Raw genomic sequence first — 27,874 nt, 5'->3', positions numbered from 1 at the left:
ATGGAGCGTGAGATTGACATGTGGGTCGGTGCAGCGTCCTCAGTGATGCGGTCGCTGTATTGGACTGTAGTGGTGAAGAAGTCCAAAGACAAAGCTCTTGATTTACTGGTCAATCTACATTCCTAGCCACACCTATGGCCATGAGTGAAGGACAAGATGGCAGATACAAGCGGTCAAAATGAGTTTCCTCCCCAGGGTGGCTTAGAGACAGGGCGAGGAGCTCAGTCAAACCGGAGGACTTCGGACTAGAGCTGCTGCTCCTTCACATTAAGAAGAGCCAGCTGAGGTGGTTTGGGCATGGACGCCACCCCGGGGACATGTTCCAGGCATGTCCCACCAGGAGAAGGCCCCAGAGAAGACCCAGGACAAGCTGGAGGGACACTCGGCTGGCCTGGGAGCGCCTTGGTGTCCCACTGGAGGAGCTGGAGGAAGTGTCTGGGGTGTGGGAAGTCTGGGAATCCTTGCTTAGGTTGCTGTCCTTACAACTTGGCCCTGGATAGATGGAAGAAAATGGATGGATGTGTGTATAAATGTTTGTTTGCTGCTTTTTTTTAATTCATAAGCACAATCTGGGTCTTCAGGTGTAAAGTAGACTTAATCAAATTCAATATCACTGGCAATGAAGACCATGATTGATTTATCCTTAATTATATGAACACGCACATGATGATCAAGTTGTTTTCATTTGTTGTTTTGGTTTTCAAGACATTTGTCCAATAAGAGAGCAGCAGTGTGAGCGTCACCCTTTAGGATGCCAAATCTCAGTAAAACCACTTGAAAATAAACCTAAATTCCTTCTGATCTTATTACTCCTTTCCAAACCCAAATGAAGAATGTTTTTAACTTTTCCACAGAATCATGCAGTTGACTTTCAACTCCCAGAGAGTTACATCCTATCAGTTTACCAAAAGTGATAGTGCATTCGACATACCCCCGCTCTAACTCACAAGTTTGTTTCATGTGTCAAAACGTCTCGCAAAGTCCTCCATTTCTCCACTCAGCTCTATGGCCCCCTTTGAAAGTGCAATTTATACTCCAGAGATGACACCAAATCTTTCTTCTGCGAGAGGCCATTTGGCCAAACATTGATCAGAGACTATTTACTCGGCAGCCCAGTGAGAAGAATTTAAAGCTGTATTTCAGTATATTCGACGTTAAGGACGCTAAGGCCAGAGACTGCAGTTAGCACAGTGCTGTTTGGTGGTTTAAACTTGTCATTGAGCACTGACGACACCACAGTGACCCAGATGGTGAGGTTCAGAGGATCAACATGCCACAGTCAAAGCTGCAAGTAAACAAAAACTGATCTGATTTGATCTTGTTTCTAAGTTACTATTTGTATAGTTAGTGCCAAAGTAATGTTCTACTGTATGTTTGCATGTTTGAGTTCATAGTAAAACTTTTTTTTTTTTTCATAATGCTGCAAATATTGACCAATAAAAGTGTGAGAGCAAATCTGATTTCCATATGACATTCATTTGGCCATGTCTGTATCAGAGTATTAGTCAAGAAAAGCGTTTTAAGCCGGTGTGATCCTGGATAAGTGAGAGAATAGTGCCAGGAGAGCCTCTGTTGCAAAATACAATACAGCACTTACCCATTTGGCCATGAAGCGTGTATGTAATTAAAGGAGCTTAAGTGTCAGCTGCATTTGTATTTGTAAGTATTTTACGGATACCTCCCTGAAGTGAGTGGCACAGAATCTAAAACGTCACCAATGGCAGATTTTTAGATTTCATGTGTCATTTGGTATTTTTCTTTCAGAGCTTATAGGGATCTGCAGCATGTAAACATGCAAATCACTGCTCACAGTTCAAGGCAAGGGGGGATAATTGCCTTGCCTAGGGACACAACAACTGTTTACACTAGTTGGAGCTGCTAACAGACCTTTGGGTTTGAAATAGCATGAAATCCTGAAGCATTAATTAAAGTTGAGTGCTTCATAAAAGACAGGATCACTGGATGCAGGTCAACACAAAATAGTCATATGGACAGTGAACTGGACACTTGGATATTTGCAGGAGCAGTTTTGACCCTGATTTATTTTAGACTGCGCGTTATTACTATAAGGAGAGCGTTGTTTCCTGTGTGATACATGCGTTGAGAGACTTGGTAGACCCCTTGAGAAAAGACATCTAATTTCCAAAGGATTATTGTCTCTCACCGTGCGGAATATTGACTGATTTTGTCGCTGTGGAGAGCAGGAGCCAGCTGAAGGATTCCGTCGTTGGTCATCTAACACGCGCTGCGTCTGACCCTTGTGTACGCTCTGCGCATAACAGCGTCACTCACGCGGTGCCAGTGGCGCGCGCTCCTCACCTCATCCTCTCTCCAACCTCCGACAAGTGCAGACGCGCGATTACCTGCGGCAGGAACTACTGGCTTCACTGACAGTATGGAGAGTGCGTGCACCGACTGCTTCTCCCCCGGACAGGTGGCCAACAGCAGCGTGGACTTGCACCCGCACCCGAACCTAGACGACGATGACGAACTTCTGAGATATATTTGGAAAGAGTACCTCCATCCCAAACAGTATGAATGGGTGCTTATTGTGGCGTACATCATTATCTTCTTTGTTTCACTCATTGGAAACTCTCTTGGTAAGTCCGACAACTTTTTTCACGTGATGCGTAAAACACTTTTGTCTGTGCGTAAAGATATATTTGTTGTAACCTACTTACTACAAGTGCAACCACTTCAGCTTTTCACGGTCCCCTCGGGAGTAGTAAACTATATCCTAAATAAGACCATTGTGATAAAACTAAGAAAAGGGTTTTCCACCTTTCACTTCAAAAACATCTGTAGTGTCTGACAGCAGCACGTCTGTCGCTGCGTGAGAGCAAACATCTTCTGTGTGCTTACAATAATTATTTCTGATATGGTATTCTGAAGTACATTATTACTGACAGTACTATCTGCTCTGTCCGTTCTCAAACACGATTTACCATCAGCAGCAGCGTGTGGAGAGAATAAACGCGTTTGTGTGAGGTTTGAGCGGTCAGTGTGAATTAGACAGGCAAGAACAGATTTACATAGTTTCATTTATTATTTTAGATGACGAACATGTCTTGATCTTTATTTAAAAATGATGAAAACAGACCTGTCGCTGTTTCTCTGTGTGTTCTTTGGTTTTAATTTGGTCTTATAATTGACGCATGGTTATCAGTGCGTGGGGGCGGATAATGCTGTAATAGATTTTCCGCACGCGCTCCGTCCACTCAACAGGTTTCACAGTCTAATTGGCTGAGCAAGTGACTATATGCTCTAATTGTAATGTGCCTTTATCATCGTCGCACCAACAACAGGCTTCTATCATCATGGCTTTAAACATGCACTTTCCAGACACACTGTGCACTTCTTCCTTCAGTAATTACGATTGGAACTGCGCACACATTAAGGAACAGAAACTTTTCAGCTTAAGTTTCTTCCAAAATAGACTTATTAGTGCAGAAACTCAGTGTTCGAGGACGTCTGTGACTGGCCAAGTTGACAGGTTGCCGTTTTAATTTATTCCAGAGAAATAAGGAGAAATGAAATGACCTCTTTCTTTTCAGATTTTGCACATTTCTTTTGGGAAAGAGAGTTGTTATTGGCAGTACAGAGGGCATGGTCAGAAAACAAATCTTAAAATTATGACATCTGGATAACTCTCTGCCTCCCATTGAACTAAAATAATAACAATAACAACAATAACAGTATATTTGCAAATTACTGCTCAAATTTTGCTGTCAACAAACCTTTGCAAATATAGATTCTACAGTATAAATATATGTTAAATAAATGTAACCTTTAATGAAACATATCCTTATTTAACTGGCTGGAGTTAATCAGCCGTGCAGAGAATCAGCAGGTTTTGTTTGTCTTGTCTTTAGAAATTCATTGCATTGACTTAATTATGGACACAATAGAGCCAATCAAAGAGGCCTGCACACTTTGAATTAGATGGACAACCTGCTGCTGTGAGCCAACCACAGGCAACGCACTGTGCCACAGGAATTCTGACCCAATGCTAAGTGCCAATTATATAAGCGACTACACTGTTTTGAACGCACACGTACACCTGCATGTGTTAACACTGAATAGAACTATAGAGATTAGCACGCGCTCATTATGCAGACCAGATAGACCACTGAAAAAGAAATGGTCCCTAATGGATTTGTGGATGATTGATGTCTGTCTGATAACAATAGGGTGTAGGTTTACTAATGTGATAATATCTCAAACATATAAGCAAACTAGACTAAATATGTTTATATCTTTGCAGCGTAACAAAGAATTCACTGCAGAAAAATTGGTCCGGGTGTGATATTGGATTTAGTGTTGTTCGTACTGATGCCTCGATAGTTCTCATGAGAAAACATGCAGTATTAAGAGTGGAGGTCACAATAAATCCTAGTTCGATCTTTGTTGGTTTTGATTAGTATTTGATTAAGCTTCCAGGAAAAGTCCATAATGGCTGAACGTCATTGTGTGGATCAGGCGCATTGAGATCCACTCTTTTTGTCATTGCATTTGTACCATTAAGGGACAGCAGTTTAAGTTTCCATGAAGGAATTTGGAAGATGCTGAGGAAATAAATTCAGAGACGCCTGATAGAGATGTTTTGGGTTACAGAGGTGATGGTGATAAAACAGATGGACATTGATCCCAAGTAGACATTTTTACTGTCTCACCGCTCCTGCTGGTCAGCCTCCATCAGTGTGAGACAGATTTAACCAATCACAGTGAAGTGTGAAAGCATAAATAAACATACTTAATACTAGGCCTGTCACTATACTTGGCCTGTCACCATAACAAATCTTGAAATGCCACATATTGCTGAAGTGAATAGATGCAATAAACGATAATACTGAAACAAATTTATGCCACTGACAACAACTCAATGAAAACATATAAGTAATTAGTTTGCATCTATAACAAGTCAGATCAAATCTTATTGTATTGCTGAAAAATAACCAAATACTCCCTCATAGTGCAAAGAAAAAGTACACACGATAAATACTGATGTCCAAAACTTACTGTGACAGGCCTATTTAATACATACATTAAGTAAGCGATACAGTGGATTTAGTCTTTAGTAATAAGATTATCTTTTCACACTGCCCACCTCTTTCCCAGATATCAGGGAAAATAAAAAAAGAAGAGTATGGAATGAATAAAAGATGAGTTGAAGGTAGCTATTTAGAATGAGAGCATAGACTGTATAAATAAATGGACATAGCTAGCTGCTTTCCAAATAGGCGGTGAGTATGGCGCATTTCCAACTCCAACTCCATTGATTCTGGCTCCAAATGACTTTACACTGAAAATGTTTTACGCCTCTCTTTAAGTGCTGCTGTCAGGCTCGTCATTTTGGTCTTAAAATGTTCATATTAACCCGCTCTACGTGATCCTGGTATGTTTATTCCGCTATTTTGTCTGTGAATCAAGATATGGACATTAATAACAGACAAATCAGGTGCGTCTTTTCCCTAGCGTTAGCAACAGGTTTGATTGACGACCTTGCTAAGATTTGCCCCTATAACTGCTAGCCTTGGTGAGCTTCATTTGCATTGGACCCCCTTGGTCACTCTCATTTATTCCACTTCTTTATACAATCTATGAGCAAGAGACAAGCGGGTCAGATTGAAGCACTTTTATTATGTGGGATCTTTACTATTGCATGTTTGAGTCTGAAGTGATGCATACTAAAGTTCAGTGATAATGATTTTTAGAGTCATGTAATCCTACTCAATGTGATGATGTCAAATGTCCATGTGGAAGGACTTGATTGTGAATACAAAAATTAACACATATTCTCTTTGCGAGTTGTGTCCGTGTTTGTTTTGATTGTAATCATAGACCATCACATTAGTACAATACAGGTGGCCATCTCATTCATTAGCCGATTTGTTTGTTCTAATTGCTGTTTGATTTGGTGTTATGGTGGCCTAGAGTGCATACAAACACACATTAAGAATTAGGTGAGTCATCAGTAGTATTTCATCAATATACGTAGGAGGACATGTTCACACCAGTCAGATCACACTGTATAGCCTTACAATCACCGTGAAGACAAACATCGCATTTGTATTATTCAGGATTTGATTTACTTATTGTCTGAGTAGGTGTCTTTCTGCTTGTGACCAATATAATGAAATCCAATGTTCTGCCCCATAAAAAGCACTTTCATTCATGTTTACATTTTTCGAGGTTCATTGTTGTTTCCATGTGTGAGTAAAACAAATCTAATATCATTCATTACTGTCGGCACAACTGATGCGCTGATGTGCGGTGATATTTGTGTGATGATATACAGGGAGATAGTAGCTCAGTTGGGTTGAGTGTTTATCCACTGATCTGGAGGTTGGTGGTTCAAATCCCACTCTTGATATAACACAGGTTGGCTGTGTGATTCCAGCTCCCACACATGAATACTGTTGTCTGTGTGTGAATGAGTGAGTGGTTCCTTGATGCAAAGTGCCTTGAAGGTGAATGACCATTCTCCTTGATGTTGAGGAGTTGAGTCTTGCAGCCAAACTTTTTCTGTAAAAAGTAACTTGGGGCTTGATCTCATCCTATTATGTTCTGTATTATGTTTTATGTTCTTTTGATTTTGCAGCCGTTATGTGGGTGCTCACGTCCCTACTTAAGACCCCAGCCCTCTGGTTACGAGTAAGATCTTGTGATCCTGGAGTGCCATCTAATTAACACAATACATATATACACTCCTCTCTCTCACATAAACAGAGGACGCAGGAACTCAACAGCAGCTCATTGTCATTCAAACACTAACAAATCAACAAAGAACATGCACAGGAACACCTGCTGTTAATCACTGATACGGGAACATTTAAACTGAGATAGGAAAAGTCTGTTTTGTCTCAGAAAAATGGAATACATTTCAAGATCAAGCAACACTGGATACCAATCACTAAATAATCTGGAAACAAATTTATATGCATTCACTTGCATCTGTTTTTAATGTTTTAAATGGAGTCATATACTTGTTAAAGTTAAATTTGTTTTTTTGTTTGTATTTTGAACAGGGCACTGATGACAAAGAGAGTCTGAGTGCTCTCATTGGGTTCCCTTGTATAAAAAAGAAGATAAATAAAGAATACCTTTGGATAGGGTTGGCTGGGGATAAAAAATTTATTTGTGATCTCACCCCTGTTATAATCTGCTATTTTGGTGAAACCATACCTAACTGGAATTTAACTAGCTGTGTACTCAGATAGCCTCTTGTATCGGTCCCCCTTCATAAACAGAACCAGCCCCGTTACCTTCTTCTCTCACAGGGAGGAGAGCTCACTGTTCTAAAGAGTCTGAACTTGTTGCTTGATGAATATGGCACTCAGAGCAGGTGTTGTTATCACTTCTATTTGTGGTCATTGAGGTGAATAGCTGTTATGTGACCACTTTCCCTCATGTTGTTTACACATCTGAAACATAAGGACTCAAACTCACCTGGAGCGGACGTGATTAAAACAGGAGACCATAGATCAGACGAAGAACCCATCCAAACATAATTTATTTGCTTTTATGAATGACGTCAAAAAGAAAATACCCTTGTTCCTTTATGTGTGTATTTTCGCTCAGCTGTCCTTGAAAAGACTGTCAGCTTGTACTTGAGTCAGAGCTGAAGGCTGATTGAGCATTACAACCCCACGCTTTGGAGTTTTAGGTGCTGTGACAAAAACATGGCATCTTCTAGCATTGTTCAAATGTAATCTTTGACAGGAAAAAATGTTATGCGAGCAACAAGCAAGCTTTGGAGAGTGCAGCATACATTGTCTGACAAGGGAATACAGTATAATGTCTTTTGTAACTGTACAAATACCACATCATGTACTGAGGTATGAATGTGAAATGACTATAAAATGAATCATCAGAGTATTGTTTGGAAATCCACGACAAGTTTTTTCTATTTCAAAAGTTAAGTTTGAAAGTTCCATTATAGAAGCCAGACCAAGATGACATCAATGCATGTGAAAAGACGTGGTGAATAATTGAATAAACTGGCAGAAAGATGCTGAAGTTAGAGCAGCCAGTGAGGAGACCCAAAGGAAGACCAAAGAGGAGATGTGAAAGACGTGGACTGTTAGTGCCAGAGGAAGAAGGCAGATAACTCACAACTCTGCAAGACGTCCACCAAAAAGAAAACTCCAACAGAAAACTCTGACTTGCTGGGTGGGTGCTTACCATCAGTGTTAAAGGTGCGTTGTGTCACTTTTCTGAAGCAGGGTCTACCACCTGCAGGAAGTCTTAGTGCTTAGTCTGGAACATTTTAAGCGACCAAAAAATAAATAAAAAACAAAAAACAAGACATTGCAGATTATTGTTTTAAGCACGTTTCAGACCGAGACCACTCAAGCTCTCACCAAAATTCAGACATAAGTAGTGAATGTGTCAAAAAGCACCACTCTAATCAGAATAAAAAGGTTTCACTGCAGGTAACAGGAGTCTGACCTTAAACCTGTTCAGCTTTTTAGAGACGCTTTCCACTGCTCCGTCTGCACAATCCACTGAGCTTCAACAGGCCATTAGAAACATAACAGATCTCATGGTCATCATTGTGTTGAAAGTCTAGTCACAATCACAATTTTCTTTGGAGAATGAACTCAATTGTTCACCTAAACATACTGCATATAAAGCCTTATGATCTGCATTTTGATTCATTATGAAAATATAACACATTCATGCTGCTGCTTTTATCACTCCCACAATCTTCCATCAAATGTATGCAGCTGGTCTTTCCTGTGCAAATCCACCAAAGACCCCACTCTGTATTCCTATTGAAAATCCACCCGTGCCACTAGAACACACCTTACTTTGTCCCAAACCACAACAAAAACATATTGGAGATTAATTGCACAACTCACTCTCTGTTTTATCTGGAAATGCCTATTAGCTTTGCACTTTCCGTGTTTCATTGCTGCCACGTTTAATTTGTCGCACATTTGTCCTAACTATAAACTGTATATATAAATGGATTTAGCTAACCTGCTAGCTGCTGTGTGCCAGGAAGTGAGCATGGGCATGCTTCTGGCTCCATCAACGCTCCAATTCGCTTTCTATTGAAAAACTGTTGCCGCTTTCCCCGTAACTGCTGCTTGTCAGGCTCGTCATGTTGGTCTTAAGATGTCTGTATTAACCCGCTCTACTTGATCTTGATATTTTTATGCTATGAATGCTATTGATGATGTCTGTCGTAACGGCTAGTGCGGACCAAGGAGTGCAGACTCGGGGCAAGTTGACAGTGTTTATTTACAGTTTGTGCTAAAACAGTTTAATAGTTCGTTTAACACACACGGGGAGCAGGAGGCAGACCAGGCGAGCGTAGTGCAGAGCAGGAACAGGAAAACCAGGACCGTAACGAGGACAGGATCAGGACGAGACCAGGGCAAGCCAAGCAGGGGTTGTCCGGAGCAGGCACAGAGACAGCCAGGGCCGGAGCACGACGGGACCAGGGACAGGACCAGGGAAGACCCAGCAGGAGTAATCCAGAGAGCGGGAGCCAGGGCCGGAGACGGGAAGCAAGCGGCAAGGCAGGAGGGTGGAGCGCAGAGGCAGAAGGGTGGAGCGCAGAGGCAGAAGGGTGGAGCGCAGAGGCAGAAGGGTGGAGCGCAGAGGCAGAAGGGTGGAGCGCAGAGGCAGAAGAGTGGAGCGCAGAGGCAGGAGCAGGAACGAGCAAGAGCAGGAATCTGGAAGGTGACAAAAATCCGATGAATAACAGGCAGACAGGTAACAAAATGCAAAAACTAAGCTGGAGCATTCACATTGACACGAGGACAGTCTGGCCCTGAGTGTCTTCTACCAAGCCCTCATATACTTGACAGCAGGTGGTGATGATTGCGCTAATGCGCTCCAGGTGCGCACGAGAGGAGTAGGAACTCCGCCCAGCTCTGGATTCAGACAGGTAGGGGAGGGGGAGAGCACACAGGGAGACAGAAAATGCAGGCATCATGACAATGTCACATTTATTCAGTCCACTTCTTTATACAGTCTATGGTCTGTGCAAGGATAAAAACATACAACTCTCTTACCATAATATAAGATAAAGGTTGCAGCATGTGTACCAAAGAAGGGCTTTAGGTTAATGTTTTTTTCTATAATCCAGCCAAAATCATTTTTCATCTCATAGCAAAGATTTATGGTATGTTTTGGGACTATTACACAAATATTGAACATCAATAGCCAGTCTAGAAGCATTTATAAACCTGTCTAGACCAACCCAGCCACTTACATCCTCAAAGCACCAGTTATCAAAGGTAAATGCAGTCTGCCCATTGTGAAGAAGAAAGAAGAAGAAAAATATGACAATGAAGATGACAAACCATAAAACTACAATTATTTTTATGTAAGAAACTGTGTAATGGAAGACAGCCATTTTACCTTTTTTGCCATTTTCTTTTAAATTAAAATGAGACATGTGCAAAATCTAAAGTTTTAAACCATGTTATAATTGATTTACATTATAGCAAAAGAAAAATTATATTCTGTCAACTGGACAAAAGGTTCAGAGTGAAGGCATTTCAGCGCTCATCCACCCATTAGGGGCAAAAATATGACTCAGTTGCTGTTCACAGTGTAGTCCCATAGATCTAGTCAATAAAGAGAAACGGTAAACAAATAGATGTGTTAGTTTCAGCGTGGTTAGCTCCTCCTTTCAGACAGATAGTGCCCACCAGCAATCTGACCAGAACTGAAGAAGCGGCTCTGGTCAAACGTCTTCACTCTAAAACTTTTATTATGACCGAATAGAATTTTTCTTTTGCTATGGATCAAACCTGGTTCACTGATGGATTACACAGAAAGATTTCCATTACATTACTTTTTCGTGCTTGTTAGAGTGATCCTTATTGTGCTGAATTTGAGCTGCCATTGCTGTGATAATTCCCATTATCATCTACACCTACACATCCACCGCTCTGAACTTTCCTTCTTTTGATGTTTCTCTTTTTTCTTTTTTAAACAGTGACACAAGTAGGGTTCAAATGCGTCCCGTAGCCAATTTGGGAGCCTTTTTTTTCTCCGGTCCACTGCAGCTATTCATGCAGAACTCAGGGACCAGCATCAGCATTCAATATTTGGTTAAGTGGACCTGGGGGATAAGCCTATTCGCCCACAGTACCATGAGGAAACCCACTCAGACATGGAGAGAACATGCAAACCTCACTTCTGGAAAATAGCACTTCTGGGAGCTCTAAAGCATAGACCCTATATAGTTTAACATTAGAATTTTCTTATGCATTTCAGCCACGCATTTCCATCCCAATTCAGGAAGCATACTACCCCTGTACTTCCCATTCCTCTTCATCTTGTCCTCTGCTTGTCAATCCCTACGGTTTAAGCTGAGTAAAGTATGCACCCCAGCATTTTTTAATTCACCAAGGCATATAATGGGAGCAGCGTGTCTCTTGGGATTAATTAAACATTCATAGCTGCTTGTATGTGGTGGTTTTCATTTCACCTTTTTGATTTATTAGACCATCTACAGCTCCATTCCCTCCATTGATCTAATATGCAAATACTAATTCACAGGTTCATGGTGCAGATGCATTCAGGTCAGTTGCTTATATAACACACTGCAGGTCTGTCTGTATAAAACTCTTGGTTATAGGCCTGGCTGTTTGTCTCAAGTCATTTCACAATCTTAATTCTTTTTATAGTAGTAGTATGTAGTCTGCTGCGTCTTTCTTTGGAGAACCATACAGTGAAATGTATCATAGCGCCACATAATATAGACCCTTTTCACAGAGCTGTCTGGATAGTCCCGTTTCTCTCAAAAAGTGAAGACCTCTTGCTCCGTTCATTGTGTATTGGAAATTAGCCGAGTCCTGTTAAAATATATTAATATTAAAATACCAAACAGCAAGTTATAGATAGATAATCCCAGATAGCATGTCCAGACCTTTACTACGATGTAAATACTTCACAGAAAGAAGCTTCTGTGTTTAGAAAAGTCTGTATTTGTGTCTTGAAGCTAATACTAATGCTAAGTGAATGTAAAATGAATTAGTGACGTTAAAATAGAGCTACAGCCTGAATGATTTTTTCTTGTCATTCGATGTATTTTTTATCGAGTTGTTTTGTGTTCTATTTAGATTTAGATTAGCCTTAGCGTTAGGACTGAGGTACAAATATCAGCCTTTATAAAGACACACGTTTCCTCCGGTTAAGCGCTTAGATCGTCGTAAAGGTCTTAACATGCCATCTGTGATCATCCATCAGTAACCTACTTTCTACTGTCTGATATTTAAATATTGATCTATTTTAGCCAAACTCTTGTTAATCCTCATCAAGAATGAATGGTGCAGGAAGAGCAGCTTTGCACTGATTGAGCGAACTAGAACTAGGACCTAGCTCAGTGAAAAGGACATATTGGTTAGATCTGGATATGTACATTCAATAAGCTGGTTTTCTTTGAGCAGATCACTTGCTGTTTACACTCTAAAATCACACATGGAGTTTGTGTTGTGTTGAACTGATACATAAAGTAGAATTGTAAACCTTGACTTGTTTTGCATTGACAGTCTAAAAGCTGCCCATTTGCAAATGTCATTCGGCACCATGACAAAAAAATATGCCTTTGCCATTTGCTGTTGTCAATACTTAAGGAATCCATTAGGGAAAAATAGATATAGAAAAGTAGTGACTGAGGTTGGCTGAAAAACACAGGGCCTCTGCTGCCTGACAGACCATTAGAAAACCGTATTTTTTACATAAATAATGGATAAATCGTTATTATTGTTACACAACTGTAAAGGCAAACAGACATTCCACTGAAAACCCGGCTAATATCAGATCATTTCTCACAAAATGAATGTCAAATCTGTATGACGATAATGACTCAAATAGGCATAGTGTGGGTTTATAGAGATCTAACATATAAAATGTAATGTTTTTGCTAATTAGAGTACTGCTAATTTTACATCATTTGACCTCGTCTATGTTGTCATGGAGATAAGACTATTCATAGGGCATGGAGGAAAACAGTGTGTTTGTCATAAGGTCATATGTCATCAAATCTGTGCCTCTTTTGTATTTTCATAGAATGAATAAAAAGCTTCAAAAATAAGATGCTCAATTCATTTAGGATATGCATGCAATGTCAGAAACATTCAAGTCATAGTACGTAACTTTTTGTTGCCAAATAAAAATTAAAGCATGTTTTTTGTTTTTTCATTATGGATGTTTCTATTCCACTGAAAACATAGAAAAACATGTGTCTTTACTGTAAGCGCCACAAAACAGACTTATTTGTCTTGGATGACGGCCTCCTCAGCTTGTTTCCATGGAAATGATGTTCCACTGTATGGCATACAACTTATCTGTCTCCGTGGGAAATGGTTGTAACTCCCTATTTCTATGGAAACATGCAGGAGTTATATTCCAGTCTCATTCATTGCTTTAAGCGCCATCAATTTAAAACAAAGATGTTGTGATTCACGGCAGCTGTACATTTCACTTTACTGGATTTAAACAGAATAGCATGTGGCCTTCTTTGTTATTGCTATGCCTTTCACCTTGCTTCAGTGCAATTTCATGTGCGCTCAAAAACCTATGCTTTGTCACATCTTGCTCCCATTTATTTTCACAAAAAGTCAATGCTGAGGTTTGCCTCAGTTGAACCCAGCCTGAAAAACTATTACGTTAAACATAAAAGAGCCGTGAGGCGTTTGGATCATCTGTCAGTCTCGATATAAAGACTATGATGTCCTTAAGGGTCCAGGTGCTCTGCTCATAAATAGAGCTGATTATGCATTAGGGCGGATCCAAATGAGTATTGACTGTAGATTACACTCAATAGTGTAAATAGATTATCTGGCTTTAGTGCAGCTGATCAAATAACTAGAACACAAATCTTCTGCTCACTTTTAAAGCCTCTTCCAATAAATGACAAAGAATTCTGTGCAGTGTATAGATTTTTACGTTGTTTATGTTAAAGCTGTGGAACCAGATTTTCAAACTCTGAGAGAGAATCACATCTGTTCAATATTCCTAGCTCTCCCAAAGCACTTGGCACATTGCTATCGAATTCATTTGCAAGAAAATTTTGGGCTCATGGAGCTTTTGAACAGTTTTTTCAGGCAAAGAGAAGCAGGGTGGACCACCAGCACACAGCCAATCACCTTACATCTTACAGTGTCATATAGTAAAACACATTATTTTTTCTTAAAACTCTGCGATCAATGAAATGTTTTACAATTAGATGTGATTTTGTCACAAAGTGCTGCTTTCAAGGTCAGTGTCTCTTAATCCAAATAAAAAGACATTTACCCAAAGGTTCAATAGAATGCATTTAACTTTTTAAATTGAAGTAGTGAATTATTCTTACACAAGGCATCTGGAGCAAAATGCATGCAGAAGATGAGGAAAATGACAAATATGAAAAAGCAGGATCAAAAAGAGCATAGTTTAGAATCTGCCTCTCATAATAAAAGGTTCCCCCCAAAGATAAAGCTGCTGTACTGACTGTTTGTTTGTGTATTTCCAGTTTGCTTTGCCGTGTGGAAGAACCGTAACATGCGCACCGTCACCAACTACTTCATCGTGAACCTGTCATTCGCCGACATCCTGGTGACCATCATCTGTTTGCCCGCCAGCCTTGTGGTTGACATCACCGAGACATGGTTCTTTGGAAAAACGCTCTGCAAAATCGTGCCTTATCTTCAGGTAATACAGCACGATGATGAGATGTTAGTTTATACTCCTTATCCATGTAGCTATAGTACATCCGACAGAGGCTTTAGGGCAAACACAGCATCACATTTATTACTTTGGACAGTGACGTAGTTGGAGGAAATCTCTGGAGAAACGGAAGCAAACAAGGCAGAAGCAAGCGGGTCAGAATACTATCAGAGAAGTGGCTGTTTAACTGTCAGATTGCAGAGTTGTTGACCTGGTTTATGACGATCCACATGAAACAAAACTCCCGGAAATTTCAATATTATCATCTTCTCTGTCAGCGGGAATAAACAGAAGTGAAATGATTCTTTAACAATAGCTTCAGGCTCAGCCCCAAAGATGTAGCAGTTGTCAGGTGAAAGGATTAATATTAATATGAGATGTTTGTGGAGACAGTCTCTAACAAATATTAATCATTTTGTATATTTGTCACCTCCCATAGAGTTATATAAGCCCATGCCCTCCATTTGAAATTATTAAATCAAATTCAAGAGCGTGAATGCAACCTATATTAAATGTTTGCTCCAAAACTAGAAATTAGAAGTACCATTACTGTATCATTACTGAAAGAATTCACGGAAATAGGACAAACCTGACATTTGCGCCAACGTTCTTGTTTTTTTTTTTTTTTATCACTGTAACAAAAGCCCACTATTATGTTGACAGGATGACAACAACACTAGTGCCTGGCTTGGTAACTGTGTGTTACTTTATTTATCCTCGCTAGTGAAGTGTTGGAGGAAGGATATTGTTGGAGGAAGTCCCTGGAGAAATTGAAGCAAACTCACGGTACAAAACTCAGATTGTAGAGGTGTGTGAAGTATGAGCCCTCTCTCTGGCACTTTACGCTCAAGTTTTACATTTGTGTGTGAATGGGTGAGTGGTTCCTTGATGTAAAGCGCTTTTGAGTGCTTTGCAAAGTAGAAAATGATATATAAATGTGACCATAGACCATTTAAGCTAAAGCATTCCCAAGTCACTGTCTGTCCCGTACATGCCACAAAACACTGAGCTTGTGAGAACCCTGTACAAATGTGTATTTAACTCCAGCTGAATTTGCTAGTTTGAAAGCTTAACTACCTGGCAAAACAACTCAAACTTTTTCTCTCAAATTATTTCTCACTTTCAAGCCATTACTATTCCTCGTTCATGGTTTGTGGAGTTTCTAGCGGCTCTCCTTGAAGCGAGACTTGATTAACTTGAAAGGATTTATTTCCTAAAAACGAACAAGTTTAAATGGATTTGCCCTGAAATGCTCTGATGGAAAACGTGGCTTCTTCATCACTAGCAGCAGCCCACAAAGAAACATTTAGTCTCGCTTTTGTCTCCTTTATCTTCCCAAAATGGAAAGGTCAACTGCAGAGAAAGGTCTGATGTAAAGATCTATGAAAACGTCTTGGACAACCTTTTAATACTGTTGTCTGTCCTGCTGTATCTGTACACTCCAGAAGCAGGTAAAAGTAACAGACAAAGTTAAATTTTCATGTGAACCCCAAGTAAACATTGTGATTTTTCTATTTAATTCCATTTGTCATCCAGTCAGTCAAGGAATATGTCAAATATGAACCACAAAACTACACATCTATACCAGCTTACCTCAAACTTTTCACATCAAGTACCACCAAAGAAAGGATTTGGTTTCCCAGGTACCACCCACAGACCGTATAAAGAAGTGTGACGTCACCTACAGCGTTCCTTATTTGGAATTCTGACCGCGAGTATCATAGCAGCCAAAGAGCCAATCCGTAGTGAGGTTGTTGAAGGTAACGCCCCTTTGAAATGAAATGAAATGAATTTTATTTTGAGTATGTTCATAAATCATGCATTTTTGTTATTATCACAACAATCACCATAGTCTTTCCTGTACATCAGTACTGAACCATTCTATCAACAAAAAAGTATACATATAGCCACTACTACCATTAATTAGGATATTCTTTTGCTATATCTGGACAGAATATGACATTTATACAGTTTTTTTAAATTGCCTAATATTTGAACATTGCCTTAAATCTTCACTCAGCCCATTCCATAATCTGACCCCACAGACTGAAACACAAAAGCTCTCCCTTGTAGTGTGCACTTTAGCGTGTCTAAATTTAGCCATTCCTCTAAGGTTATAATTCCCTTCTCGCTCACTAAATAAGTTTTGAATGTTTGGTGGCAATTGATAATTTCTTGCTTTGAACATAATAAGCAAGGTGTGGTATTCCACCAAATCCTCAAATTTTAGTAATCTAGACTGTGAAAATAAATCATTTGTGTGCTCCCTAAATCCCACTTTGTGCACAATTCTAACTGCTTGTTTTTGAAGAATAACTAAGGGTTGTATATTTGTTTTGTAATTATTCCCCCACACCTCTACACAGTAAGTCAAATACGGTAATATCAAAGAAAAGTATAATTGTTGAAGATTTTAACTCTAATACTTCTCGTGATAATACCGCTATACTTCTAGCTACTTTTGTTTTAATATATTTTAATATGTTCCTTCCAGTTTATCATCTATTATTACCCCCCAAAATTTACTCTGCTGTACTCTCTCTAAAATAGTTCCTTCCACTGACACCTTTATTTCATTATCTATCTTCCTATTTCCTAAAAACATTATAGTTGTTTTGTATAAATTTAATGTTAACTTGTTTCTTTTAAACCACACTTGTAATTTTTCCATTTCTGAACTTATTGTTTCCATTAGTTTGTGCAAGTTACCATCCGAACAAAAAATATTAGTATCAGCAAATAGGACGAACTTCAACATCTTAGATACAGAACATATGTCATTGATATACAGAATGAAGAATTTCGGACCCAATACTGACCCCTGTGGGACACCGCAGGTAACATCATGATATGGTGAGCAACTCTCATTCAGCTTCACAAACTGTTGCCTGTTTGATAAATAGTTTTCTACCCATTTTAAGGCAACTCCCCTGATTCCGTATAACTCTAGTTTTTGAATTAGAATTTGATGCTTGAGGGTGTCAAATGCTTTTTTTTAGGTCAATGAATAATCCAACTGCAAATTTTTTCTTATCTAATGAATTAGTTATTTCCTCAATTGTATCAATTAATGCTAATGAAGTTGATCTGTTGGCTCTAAACCCATATTGACAATCAGAAAGCAATTTGTGTTTTTCTATGAATGATTCCAGACGATTGTTAAAAAGTTTTTCTAAAATTTTTGCAAATTGAGGTAGTTTTGAAACAGGTCTGTAATTTGTGAAGTGATGCTTGTTGCCGGTTTTGTAAATATGAATTACTTTTGCCATTTTCATTTGTTTAGGGAAGGTACCAGTTTGAAAGGACAAATTGCATATGTAGGTTAGTGGCTTTGCAATTTCATTAATTGCAGTTTTTATTAGAGTCATATTCAAGCCTTGATAATCAGTTGATGTCTTATTTTTACAACTTTTAACTACAGCAATAAGCTCAATTTCATCTACTGGTTTTAAAAACATAGACTGTGAATTTCCTCCCGCACCGCTGGTTTAGCATGGAGCGTGTATTTTGGACAACATAGCGAAATAAGAAACCCAGGAACATGTAGAGCGGGTCAGTACTTACAATTTAAGACCAAAATGATGAGTCTGACAGCAGCAGTTACAGAGAGAGGAGCCACAGCTTTCTAATGTAAAGTGAATTGGAGCCAGAGTCAGTGGAACCAGAGGCGCACCCATGATCACTTCCTATTTGGGACACAACGGCTAGCAGGTTAGCTATGTCCATTTACATATACAGTCTATGGTAGCACCGGATCTAAACCATGTCTAATCACGGGCTAAATCAGTCTTAATAGTGAAGTTTATCATTGCCACGGTCCAAATACCACCTGAAGGAGCATACCACCCGTGATACACAGACCACAGATTGAGAAACACAGATCTAGACAATGTTAGACTTGACTGGGTCCTGGATCACATTTCCGAAGCCACATAAAGTCACGTAAACATACTGATTGTTGCTTCCTTAATATATTTAGGCTGTCATTTCACCCCTTTCACATCACACTAGACTTCTGAGAGTGTATTAGGCGGCCCTGGGTTTTTCTTGGATGTGAAATTGGGGACATGGTTGAGCCCCAAGTCCTTTGATTAAATTCCCAAACACATCTATCCTCTACATGTGAAATGAGGAGTGAAAGATAAGACAGACAGGAAACAGAGCGTGATATGCAACAACACTCCAATATAACACAGCTTCATCTCGGCCTCCACCTGCTGTTGCCGCTCCACACAGGAAATCATTTAGACAGTGGACATGGGGATATGACACACAGTAAAAGAGTGGAAATGGGTATAGATATATCAAAGCCAGAACATTACAACCACTCACTTCTGACGTTACGCTGATTATCTCATGAATAAGGCATACATACTTGTGGGAGCTTGCATGTAAACAGTTTGAGGAGAGAGCAAGTAAACATGTGTCCCAAAAGATGATCCAGATGATATTGAGTCATGAGACCAGTCGTAAAAGTACAGAAACTGGAACAAAACAGTACTCAAGTAAAATTATCACATGAAAAAATCTTCTCAAGTAAAGGTAAACAGGAAAAAGTTAAAGTATTTTGTGCCTATTTGAAATCTTATAATACTTAAAATGTAGTAATTTGGATAAAATGTGTGCAGAATTTTCAACAGCAACTATTAAATCCATCATTTTTTCCAAGCTTTTTTTGTCTGTATATTTTTGTTTGCTCAAATTATGAACTTGTTAAAAAATACCCCCCCTCGGTCTTTTCAGCAGGACTCAAACAATAAGAAACCATATTTTTCAGTCCTTTTAAAAATGTCGTGGAGCAGAATGTACCTGCTCTCAAATGTAGTGAAGTAAAACACATTCACTTTAAAATGTACTGAAGTAAAATACAGATACTTAAAATGTGTAAAAGTACTTTACTTCTTGTACTTTGTTACATTCCACCACTAAAATTAACCTCAGTGATTCAGATACAGTTGATTCACAAATTTTATTGGAATTTAAAAAGTAGGGTTGAATTCACTCAAAAAAATAACACAATTTACTGCAATTTACTTTTTTGGGGGCTTTTAAAAATGTTTATTTTGCACATATCAATATTTACAACATGACGCACATATTTACAAGTGAGAAAGGAACATTAAGTGTATATATAAAAGTGAGGGAAATATGGGATACAACACAGAGGTTTGTAGTTAGGTACTTCAAAGTAAAGGGGAGATGCAACAGTGGAGGTTATAATAATGATAATACATACACACATTTACCGTTTGAGCTCAATCTCTGTATTTTGTGCCATGGTGACTGATGTAGGGTGTTTGGTATTAGATTAAATGCTGAACCTTATCATGTCTGTGTGGTACCAAAGCATCTGGATAGCATCAGCTCAGGACCACTTCACTTCACATTCATGATTAATCTGAATTCAGCTTTTTGATCTGCGTCTGTGCATTTCTCTGTGTTTTTCAAAGCTGTTTTCCCATAGTATGCAGCAAAAGCAACAGTGCATCAGTGTGACTAATATGTTGCTAAACTATGTTATGTGTATTTGTAAATGTGTGAAGATCTTCTTGTTCAGTTATGCCAGTTAAAGGGCCCATGTTACGCTATTTTCTGATCTATGTTATAATGTTGTTTCCTCATCAAAAACATATCTGGAGTTGTGTTTTGTTTCATTCACACATGTTTAACACACAAACCCTGCATATTTAGGCTCAGTTCTTCTCTCAAATAGAAAACACTCTGTTCCACCTTGTGTTGTCATTTGGTAATACAGGAAGTGCTGTTTTTAAATTTTATTCACCTTCGCTAGAATCATTTGGATGATTTCAGTCCTGGAACTGCCAATCTCTGCTGAACTAAAGGCAAATGTAGCTGTTAATTTGAAAACTGCTTCATGACACAAGGTGGAACAGAGCATTTTGAGCTTTAAAGATGCAGACAGACTAATAATAAAGGGTTACCCAAACAGACTGGAATTTCAGACAGTATGAAATTCCTGTCTATTTCAAACGTACAGTCACTTTAAGGCAGAGACTGGTTCACCCAAAGGAGAAAGCACCGGGCCATAAACAAAGCAATGTGGTTTACTGCATTCAGTGTAGTGAAGAGTGCAGTGAGAGTTATATTGGAGAAACTACACAGCCACTCCATAAGAGGATGTACCAACACTGTCGCGAGAGCTCCTCTGGACCCCAGTCCGCCGTACATCTCCTCTAAAAGCCACTAGCTGCTCCTTTGAAGATAGTGAAGTTCAGATCTTAGCCAGAGAAAAGAAATGGTTTGAGAGAGAGTTAAAAAAGCTATTTTTGTGAGGAAAAACAATCCTTCCTTGAACAGAAATGGGGGCCTCAGACATCATCTATCCCCCATCTCCATCCTCCATCCTCAGACCCAAAGAAAACAAATGAAACAAAGAAAACAACAGAGTTAGCCATTATGCTAATAGGTGTGAAAGCACCCATTAAGAGCTGAATCAATATGATACGTATGACTTGGGCACAGTGCGCACTTAGTGTAGCTCAATAGACTGTAGACAATAGCTGATTTCAGTTTCAGTGTAGGTAGCTCCTCCCTTCAGATTGAAATAAGGCAGTGTCCACCAGTAATCTGACCAGAACTGAAGAAGGATGAGCAGCGAAACGTCTTCACTTCTACAACTTTTTGTCCACTTGACAGTTTTACTTTCACTATGGATCAGACCTGGATGACTTAGGGACAGACACCATTACCCAGACACACAGACACCATTACCCAAACATGTGTGAATGAAACATAACACAACTCCAGGTTTGTTTTTGATGAAGTAACAACATTCTAACATGGCTTAAAGCTCACAAGAGTAAGTTTTGTGTCATATATCTACTTTGTCTCCATTAAGATGCTATTGCTTTGCCTGGAAAGTTCCAAATTTTGGCATTAAACTTATCTCAGTGGAGGCAAGGTGACACCATCAGGTCAAGTTACAGATCAGATCTGTGGAGAGCCAACCCCACTCACAGTAAGATGCATGTTTTTAAAGGTGTTTCTGAGCAATAAAAGCCCATACGTTGAACACATCCAAGATGGACAGTTTTAATGGCAAGGCAGTAACATCTCCATGGAGACAAGCTGTTTGAGAACCCTCTTATCAAAAAGGTTACATAGAGTCCCTTTATCTAGCAATTAAATGGACAACTGTGGGCGGGCATGCAGCGATTGCTTTGACTGAACTTTGACTCAAACCCACACGACTATAGGCAGGGGCACTAACCACTCTGCTTTGCTAACAACTTTAACTATTCATTTTTCAGACAATCTCGGTGTCCGTGTCCGTCCTGACACTGAGCAGTATCGCCCACGACCGCTGGTATGTCATCTGTCACCCGCTGATGTTCAAGAGCACAGCACGGAGAGCTCGGAAGAACATCGTGGTCATCTGGGTGGTGTCGTGCATCATCATGATCCCTCAGGCCGTAGTGATGGAGTGCAGCAGTCTGGTGCCCGAACTCACTAACAAGACCAGTCTGTTCACTGTGTGTGACGAGCACTGGGGAGGTACCAATGTTCCCTTTAATTTTTCATGAGTCTGAGCAAACACAAACTCCCTGAGCGGTCCCATGGAGCGCTGGCATTAGCTAATGCTAATTATTACACATAATACACATTTGACCCACAATTAAGTCAATAGCAGAATAAACCACGCTTACCGATCAGGAACAGCATCCAGTCCATCAAAACAAAAAAGGTCCTCTGCTCCTGACTCCACCGTGAGATCTTCACTCGGTTCCACGAACCGCTCCGGGTCCGAGATGCCTCTAGTTTAACTTGTACAAACATCCACAGTGTCCTCGGTCGCGTACTTCCTTTGTTTTGTCCGTTTCCTCATGTTTAAAACGCAAAACTGCTGCAAAACAGTGCGTAAAATTACGCAATTACGCGCGCGTAATTTTACGCGCGGATCTTTGCCTGAGGGCGGGCCGTCGGAACGGTAAGGGGTTAAACACTTTTCATTAGCGAGTCTTCACTCCACATCGGCCACATCGCCTAAAACACTGATAGCGGCCCATGAGGAGCCTGTCAATGACGTTGATGAGCTGCGCAAATACGTATGTGAATCACATAATTGGCTGGAGCAGCTCGTCACCGGTCACACTCAATGACTCACACTGAAAAATAGCCCAGAATGAATTGTTGTGTGTTTATTTTATTTTCAACTCCGGTTCGATTTTTTTGTGCGCAGCACAGATTTTCTGTGCGCGGAGACCGTGTCAGCAGTGACACGGTCTCTGCGCACGCGCAGCTTGGAGGGAACAGTGGGAGGTACGTCCTGATGTCGAAAACAAATGCACCTCGGAAGTGACAACAAGAGCCTGGTGTAGGGATGTCAAAATGATCTAAAACAGGAAACTCAATGCTAAAGCTGTTATAGAAAGTAGATACTCATTTGAGCAAGCATTGATTCTGAAAATCACACAAAGCGGACAAAATGTAGCCTTTCCTGCATAGAATGATCTTGGGCTTTATCGGGACTAGTAACATAAAGAAAGTACTATTATTTTGCCTTGAAAATGGCTATTGTATTTCTTAATCAAGTCATATCAAAATTTGTATCAAGTCCATAGTGTGTATAAAGAATTGGACTAAGTGAGCGTGAAGTCACCCACAGCGTTCGGCTCCAGTCAAATGAAGCTCATTGAGGCTAGTGGTTATAGAGGCAAATGTGAAACCGACTTCCATATTTGGTTGCTCTGATGCTCGCGGTCAGATTTCCAAAGAGCCAATCTGGAGCAAAGCTGTTGAAGGTAACGTGCCTTCCTGTTCGCGCCATTAGTTTAGTAGGGAGGCGGTGCTTAGTAATACTGTCAATCAAACCAGTTGCTAACTTTAGTGGGAGCGACCTTGGTGAAAGAAGGCGCCTGATTTGTCTGTTATTAATCTTAATATCTTGATTTATGAACACAAGAGTGAAATACAAATACTAGGATCATGTAGAGTGGGTTAATACAAACATTTTAAGACCAAAATGATAAGCTTGACAGCAGCAGTTACAGAGAGAGAGGTAAAGTATTTTTCAATAGAAAGTGAATTGGAGCCATGCTTACTTCCTATTTGGAGCTATGTTCATTTATATATACAGTCTATGATTGAGTACCATGCCTATTCCTTACTATTGAAGTCAAATTAAGTATTGTGACAATTCCCTGGTATTTTCTTCTCTAAGTTCCATAAAGTCAACCAAAATTTTCTGTTGGAACATCTCAAAAATAAAGTATTGCACAAGAGTACAATATAACACCACAACATTGATTCTGAATGAAATGACCCATTTTCACTTCACTAGTCGCTTTATTGCTCAAACAGGACAAAAACGGGTCTAAAACTGTACTAACACAGGTCTGTCGAGTGTCATCTGAGTCAGACAATAAGCTCCATTCATAGTAAGAATATAAAAAGAGAGAGATCGGTAGACTGATAAAACATTGGTAAAGTTTTTCTTCTCCTCGCCTATGTATGATATTAAGTTTTACTCCAGCTAAATGAGTGGGTATTCCTTTACTCTGGCTGTCACAGGCCCTTAGTCATTTGGAAAAGCCTTTTTACTTGTACTTCTAAGCGAGCATTAGATTTATTAAACATGAGAGCCTGTTTTAGAGCAAAGGCGAGGTTGAATAAAGCAGTCTGAATGAGGCAGCAGATTAGCCTGGCACAGGAGAACAAAACAGAAACTTACCTCGAGACACTAATTAAACATCTTAGGGTTTTATTGGCACAAGAAGTTTAAACTAGATTAACTCTGAATTAGCTCTATTGGGATTCTATTACGCCAGAGTTTGGCACAGTAATTGTACTATATTGATTTAGCTCTGATGCAGTGAATGTCTTTTCTCCACAGCAGACATCTACCCCAAAGTCTATCATACCTGTTTCTTCATTGTGACTTACTTTGCCCCCCTGTGTCTGATGGTCCTGGCTTATATCCAGATCTGCCACAAACTCTGGTGCCAACAGGTGAGTAGCACAATATATACCCTTTATAGATTTGAACGGATGAGCTGAGCTACTAATTAGATACTGACAGATGAGAGATTAGTCCAGCCAATACATTTTAATTTATTCATAAAATGCTATTCATACATGTCACCCAAAGTGCTTTACATAGACAATTAAAACCATTCCCTTATGTTACAAAGTTAAGACATAGAATATAAAACAGGAGACATAAAAAATGCATACAGGTTATGTAGAAAAAGTTGGAAAACATGGTGCGGAGCTAAAGGAGGGTTGCAGTATTTGACAGAATCGAATGTACGATGGAGGGGAGAGAAAGTGCCTTTAAATGAATGTTTAGAGGCAGAGGTAGCAGGCTGACACACACAGGTACAATGGGAACATGACTAGAATTACTGTTGTTGAAATTTAGCTTCATCTTGTTTACTACTGATCAAGATTTACTGCAGCTATACTGGTGCAACAGGAGCTCAGTTGGTTTGTGTTTGCTCACTGATCCGAATATTAATGGGTTGAACCTTGCTCTCGACATAAACATCACTGGTAGAGCAGTCCAGCTCCCACAGATGACTGCTGTTGTGTTCCTTGGGCAAGACATTTTACCCACCTTGCCAGTCTCTGTGTACACTGGTGTGTGAATGGTGAGTGGTAAATCTCTTTGAGCACCTTTAAGGTGGAAAAACACTAAATAAAAATGTGACTATTTACCATTTATGAATTCAAATATTTTCTTTACACTGCGATTACACATGTGATTACATTTTGTAGACTATAATAGGCTACTATTATAATAAGCATGAGAGGGTCAGTTAGGATGTATTTTTTACAGTATATTTTAATTTTATGCTATGTCTGAATAAACAAACTAACCTAATGGCTAATTCATAAAACAATGATTCCTCCTCAGATTCCCGGGAGCACGTCAGTGTTGCACAGGAAGTTTAAGACGTTCCAGTGCTCTTCTCCGGGTGCGGCATCTGGAGAGTCAGTGAGGGTCCGCACCAGCACAGTGTGTGCTGAGATCAAGCAGGTGCGGGCCAGACGCAAGACCGCACGCATGCTCATGGTGGTGCTGTTTGTGTTCGCACTCTGCTACCTGCCCATCAGCGTGCTCAACATCATGAAGAGGTGAGGGGCCCCCCTAGGAAATGAATAAGACAAAATGTATTTATTTATTTATTATTTTCCCATTATACATTAATAACTTTATGTCTGAGTAATCCTGCAGTTGTCCAGTAGCAAAAGAAAATTGAATTCTGTTAATTGATTCACTCTCATCCAGTTGACAGAAATCAATTTTCTTTTGCTGCAGGAGTTTGAAATGAAATACAGTACAATACAAGCCCGATGGAGCGTGGCAGAAACCTGAAAGGGCTTATCCTTAAAGCCACTCCTCTAAAACCTTTTCATCAATGTAATATAGTTCACATAGAGACATCTGCAGTGCAAGACGTCACAAGTTACCCTTGTGAGGGAAACTCATTCTCTGCATTTGACCCATCCTTAAAAGCTGCTGGGGCAACACGTCAGGAGCAGTGGGTACAACGCACAGGGACAAAGCAGCAACAAGCATGGCCTGGACAGTCAGCAGGGACTCAGACCGCCCTCTTCACACACACACTTCTGTCTGCTGCCCTCAGGCTGCAGATACAGGACTTTGAGGTGGAAGTAGGCACGCTTCAGTTAAAGCTTTGTCCCTTCTGCCATCACTGCTCTCAGGAGTCTATAATCTGGATCCTCAAGAAGCATTTGGGTGTGTGTGTGTGTGTGTGTGTGTGTGTGTGTGTGTGTGTGTGCGTGCGTGGGTCCTGTATCTATCTGTATCTTTGTCCTTACTGTTTGTATCTATATCGTTTGACAGTGTCTGTGAAAAAGAATAACAATAAAGGTCCATCTATCTAATGGGGGAAACTGGAGTGCCCAGAGGAAACCCACCCAGACACAGAGAGAACATGCAAACTCTGCATAAAAGGCCCAGGGCAGCCCATCTGGACTGAGAAATTACATTAAAAAGTAATTCATATATATATTTTTTCTTGTTGGCAGGGTTTTTGGGACATTTAAGAATTCCAACGACCGGGAGACTGTGTACGCCTGGTTCACCTTCTCACACTGGCTCATTTATGCCAACAGTGCAGCCAATCCCATCATATACAATTTCCTCAGTGGTAAGCGTGTGATGTGTGAATGCATGTGCAAAACAACACATCAAGAACACACTGTTTTTTATGTTTATGTCAATAACAAAATGGTGTCTGCTGGGAAATTACAAATGAGTTTGTGCCTGAGTTATTCAAGGATGCATTGATTTGAAGAGCAGATGTACCACACAAATGAAGAGCCAAGAGCCATAAAGCCATTTTTACCCCTTAGTTTTCCCATTTGAATACAAACAAAAGAATGAATAAAATGAATAAAAGTATTAATCTGAAAATTGTAACAGTACCGTGTTAGGAAATTGAAAACCCCTGTGGAAGTGCACGTTGGATGCCTCTGTGCAAAGATGTCGAACTTTCTGTATGAGTCATTCAAACTATTGGTTAAACCCATTTTCTTTGCATATTTGAATTATGTACCAAATATATGCTTTTGCAGATGCTTATTTTTATAACGAGCAGTAAAATTTGCTTTCAGTGTGTGGGAGTCGTTTGATATATTTGTTCTTATGTTTAGATTTCATAAATAAACTTGGAGATAATCATGACAGCTGCACGCCACATTCATTTTCTCTCTATTGTCAGTGCCAACTCATTCTCTCCCCAGACACTTGAACTTTCAATACACCTGCTCAGTCTTGATTGCTCATGTTCATTGGAAGCAATAGCTTTCAATTTAAATTAAATGTGGTCAGCTTAGTTTATGGCCCATTGTGTTTTTGATTCTATGGGTAGGGTCAGTACAAAATAAAAATGTGTTTTTGTGCTTGCATTCTAAATTATTATTACTTGTTATACATTATTTATATTTTTATTAAATACATTTGATTATATATTTGTATTAAATATTAATTTGCAATAAAATTAAGGCTTGTTATTACAGTATTATTTTTGCCTGTTCAGGTAAATTCCGTGAAGAGTTCAAAGCCGCCTTCACTTGCCACTGGTGCGGACAGGACCAGAGTCGGTCTCAAAAGATCCGGACGAGGGCCAGCACCGACAGCAGAAAGTCCCTGTCCACACAAGTCCACAACATGGACAGTGTGTCACGCATTTCAGACCAGATCGTCTAG

The 27,874-nt window shown here is 39.7% G+C and overlaps 1 protein-coding gene across 1 annotated transcript; it reads left to right on the top strand.

The window, feature by feature from the left end:
- hcrtr2 (hypocretin (orexin) receptor 2) lies at positions 1–27,874 on the top strand. The gene is made up of 8 exons (XM_033979317.2): positions 1–108; positions 2,303–2,600; positions 14,483–14,661; positions 21,948–22,191; positions 24,530–24,645; positions 25,553–25,773; positions 26,692–26,813; positions 27,705–27,874. The coding sequence occupies exons 1-8, from the start codon at positions 1–3 to the stop codon at positions 27,872–27,874; spliced, it is 1,458 nt and encodes a 485-aa protein (XP_033835208.1).

Source organism: Periophthalmus magnuspinnatus, chromosome 15, assembly GCF_009829125.3.
Source record: "Periophthalmus magnuspinnatus isolate fPerMag1 chromosome 15, fPerMag1.2.pri, whole genome shotgun sequence".
In the NCBI taxonomy this organism is placed as follows: domain Eukaryota; kingdom Metazoa; phylum Chordata; class Actinopteri; order Gobiiformes; family Gobiidae; genus Periophthalmus; species Periophthalmus magnuspinnatus.
The sequence above is the reverse complement of the archived record's forward strand: the minus strand, read 5'-3'. Positions and strand labels throughout refer to the sequence as shown.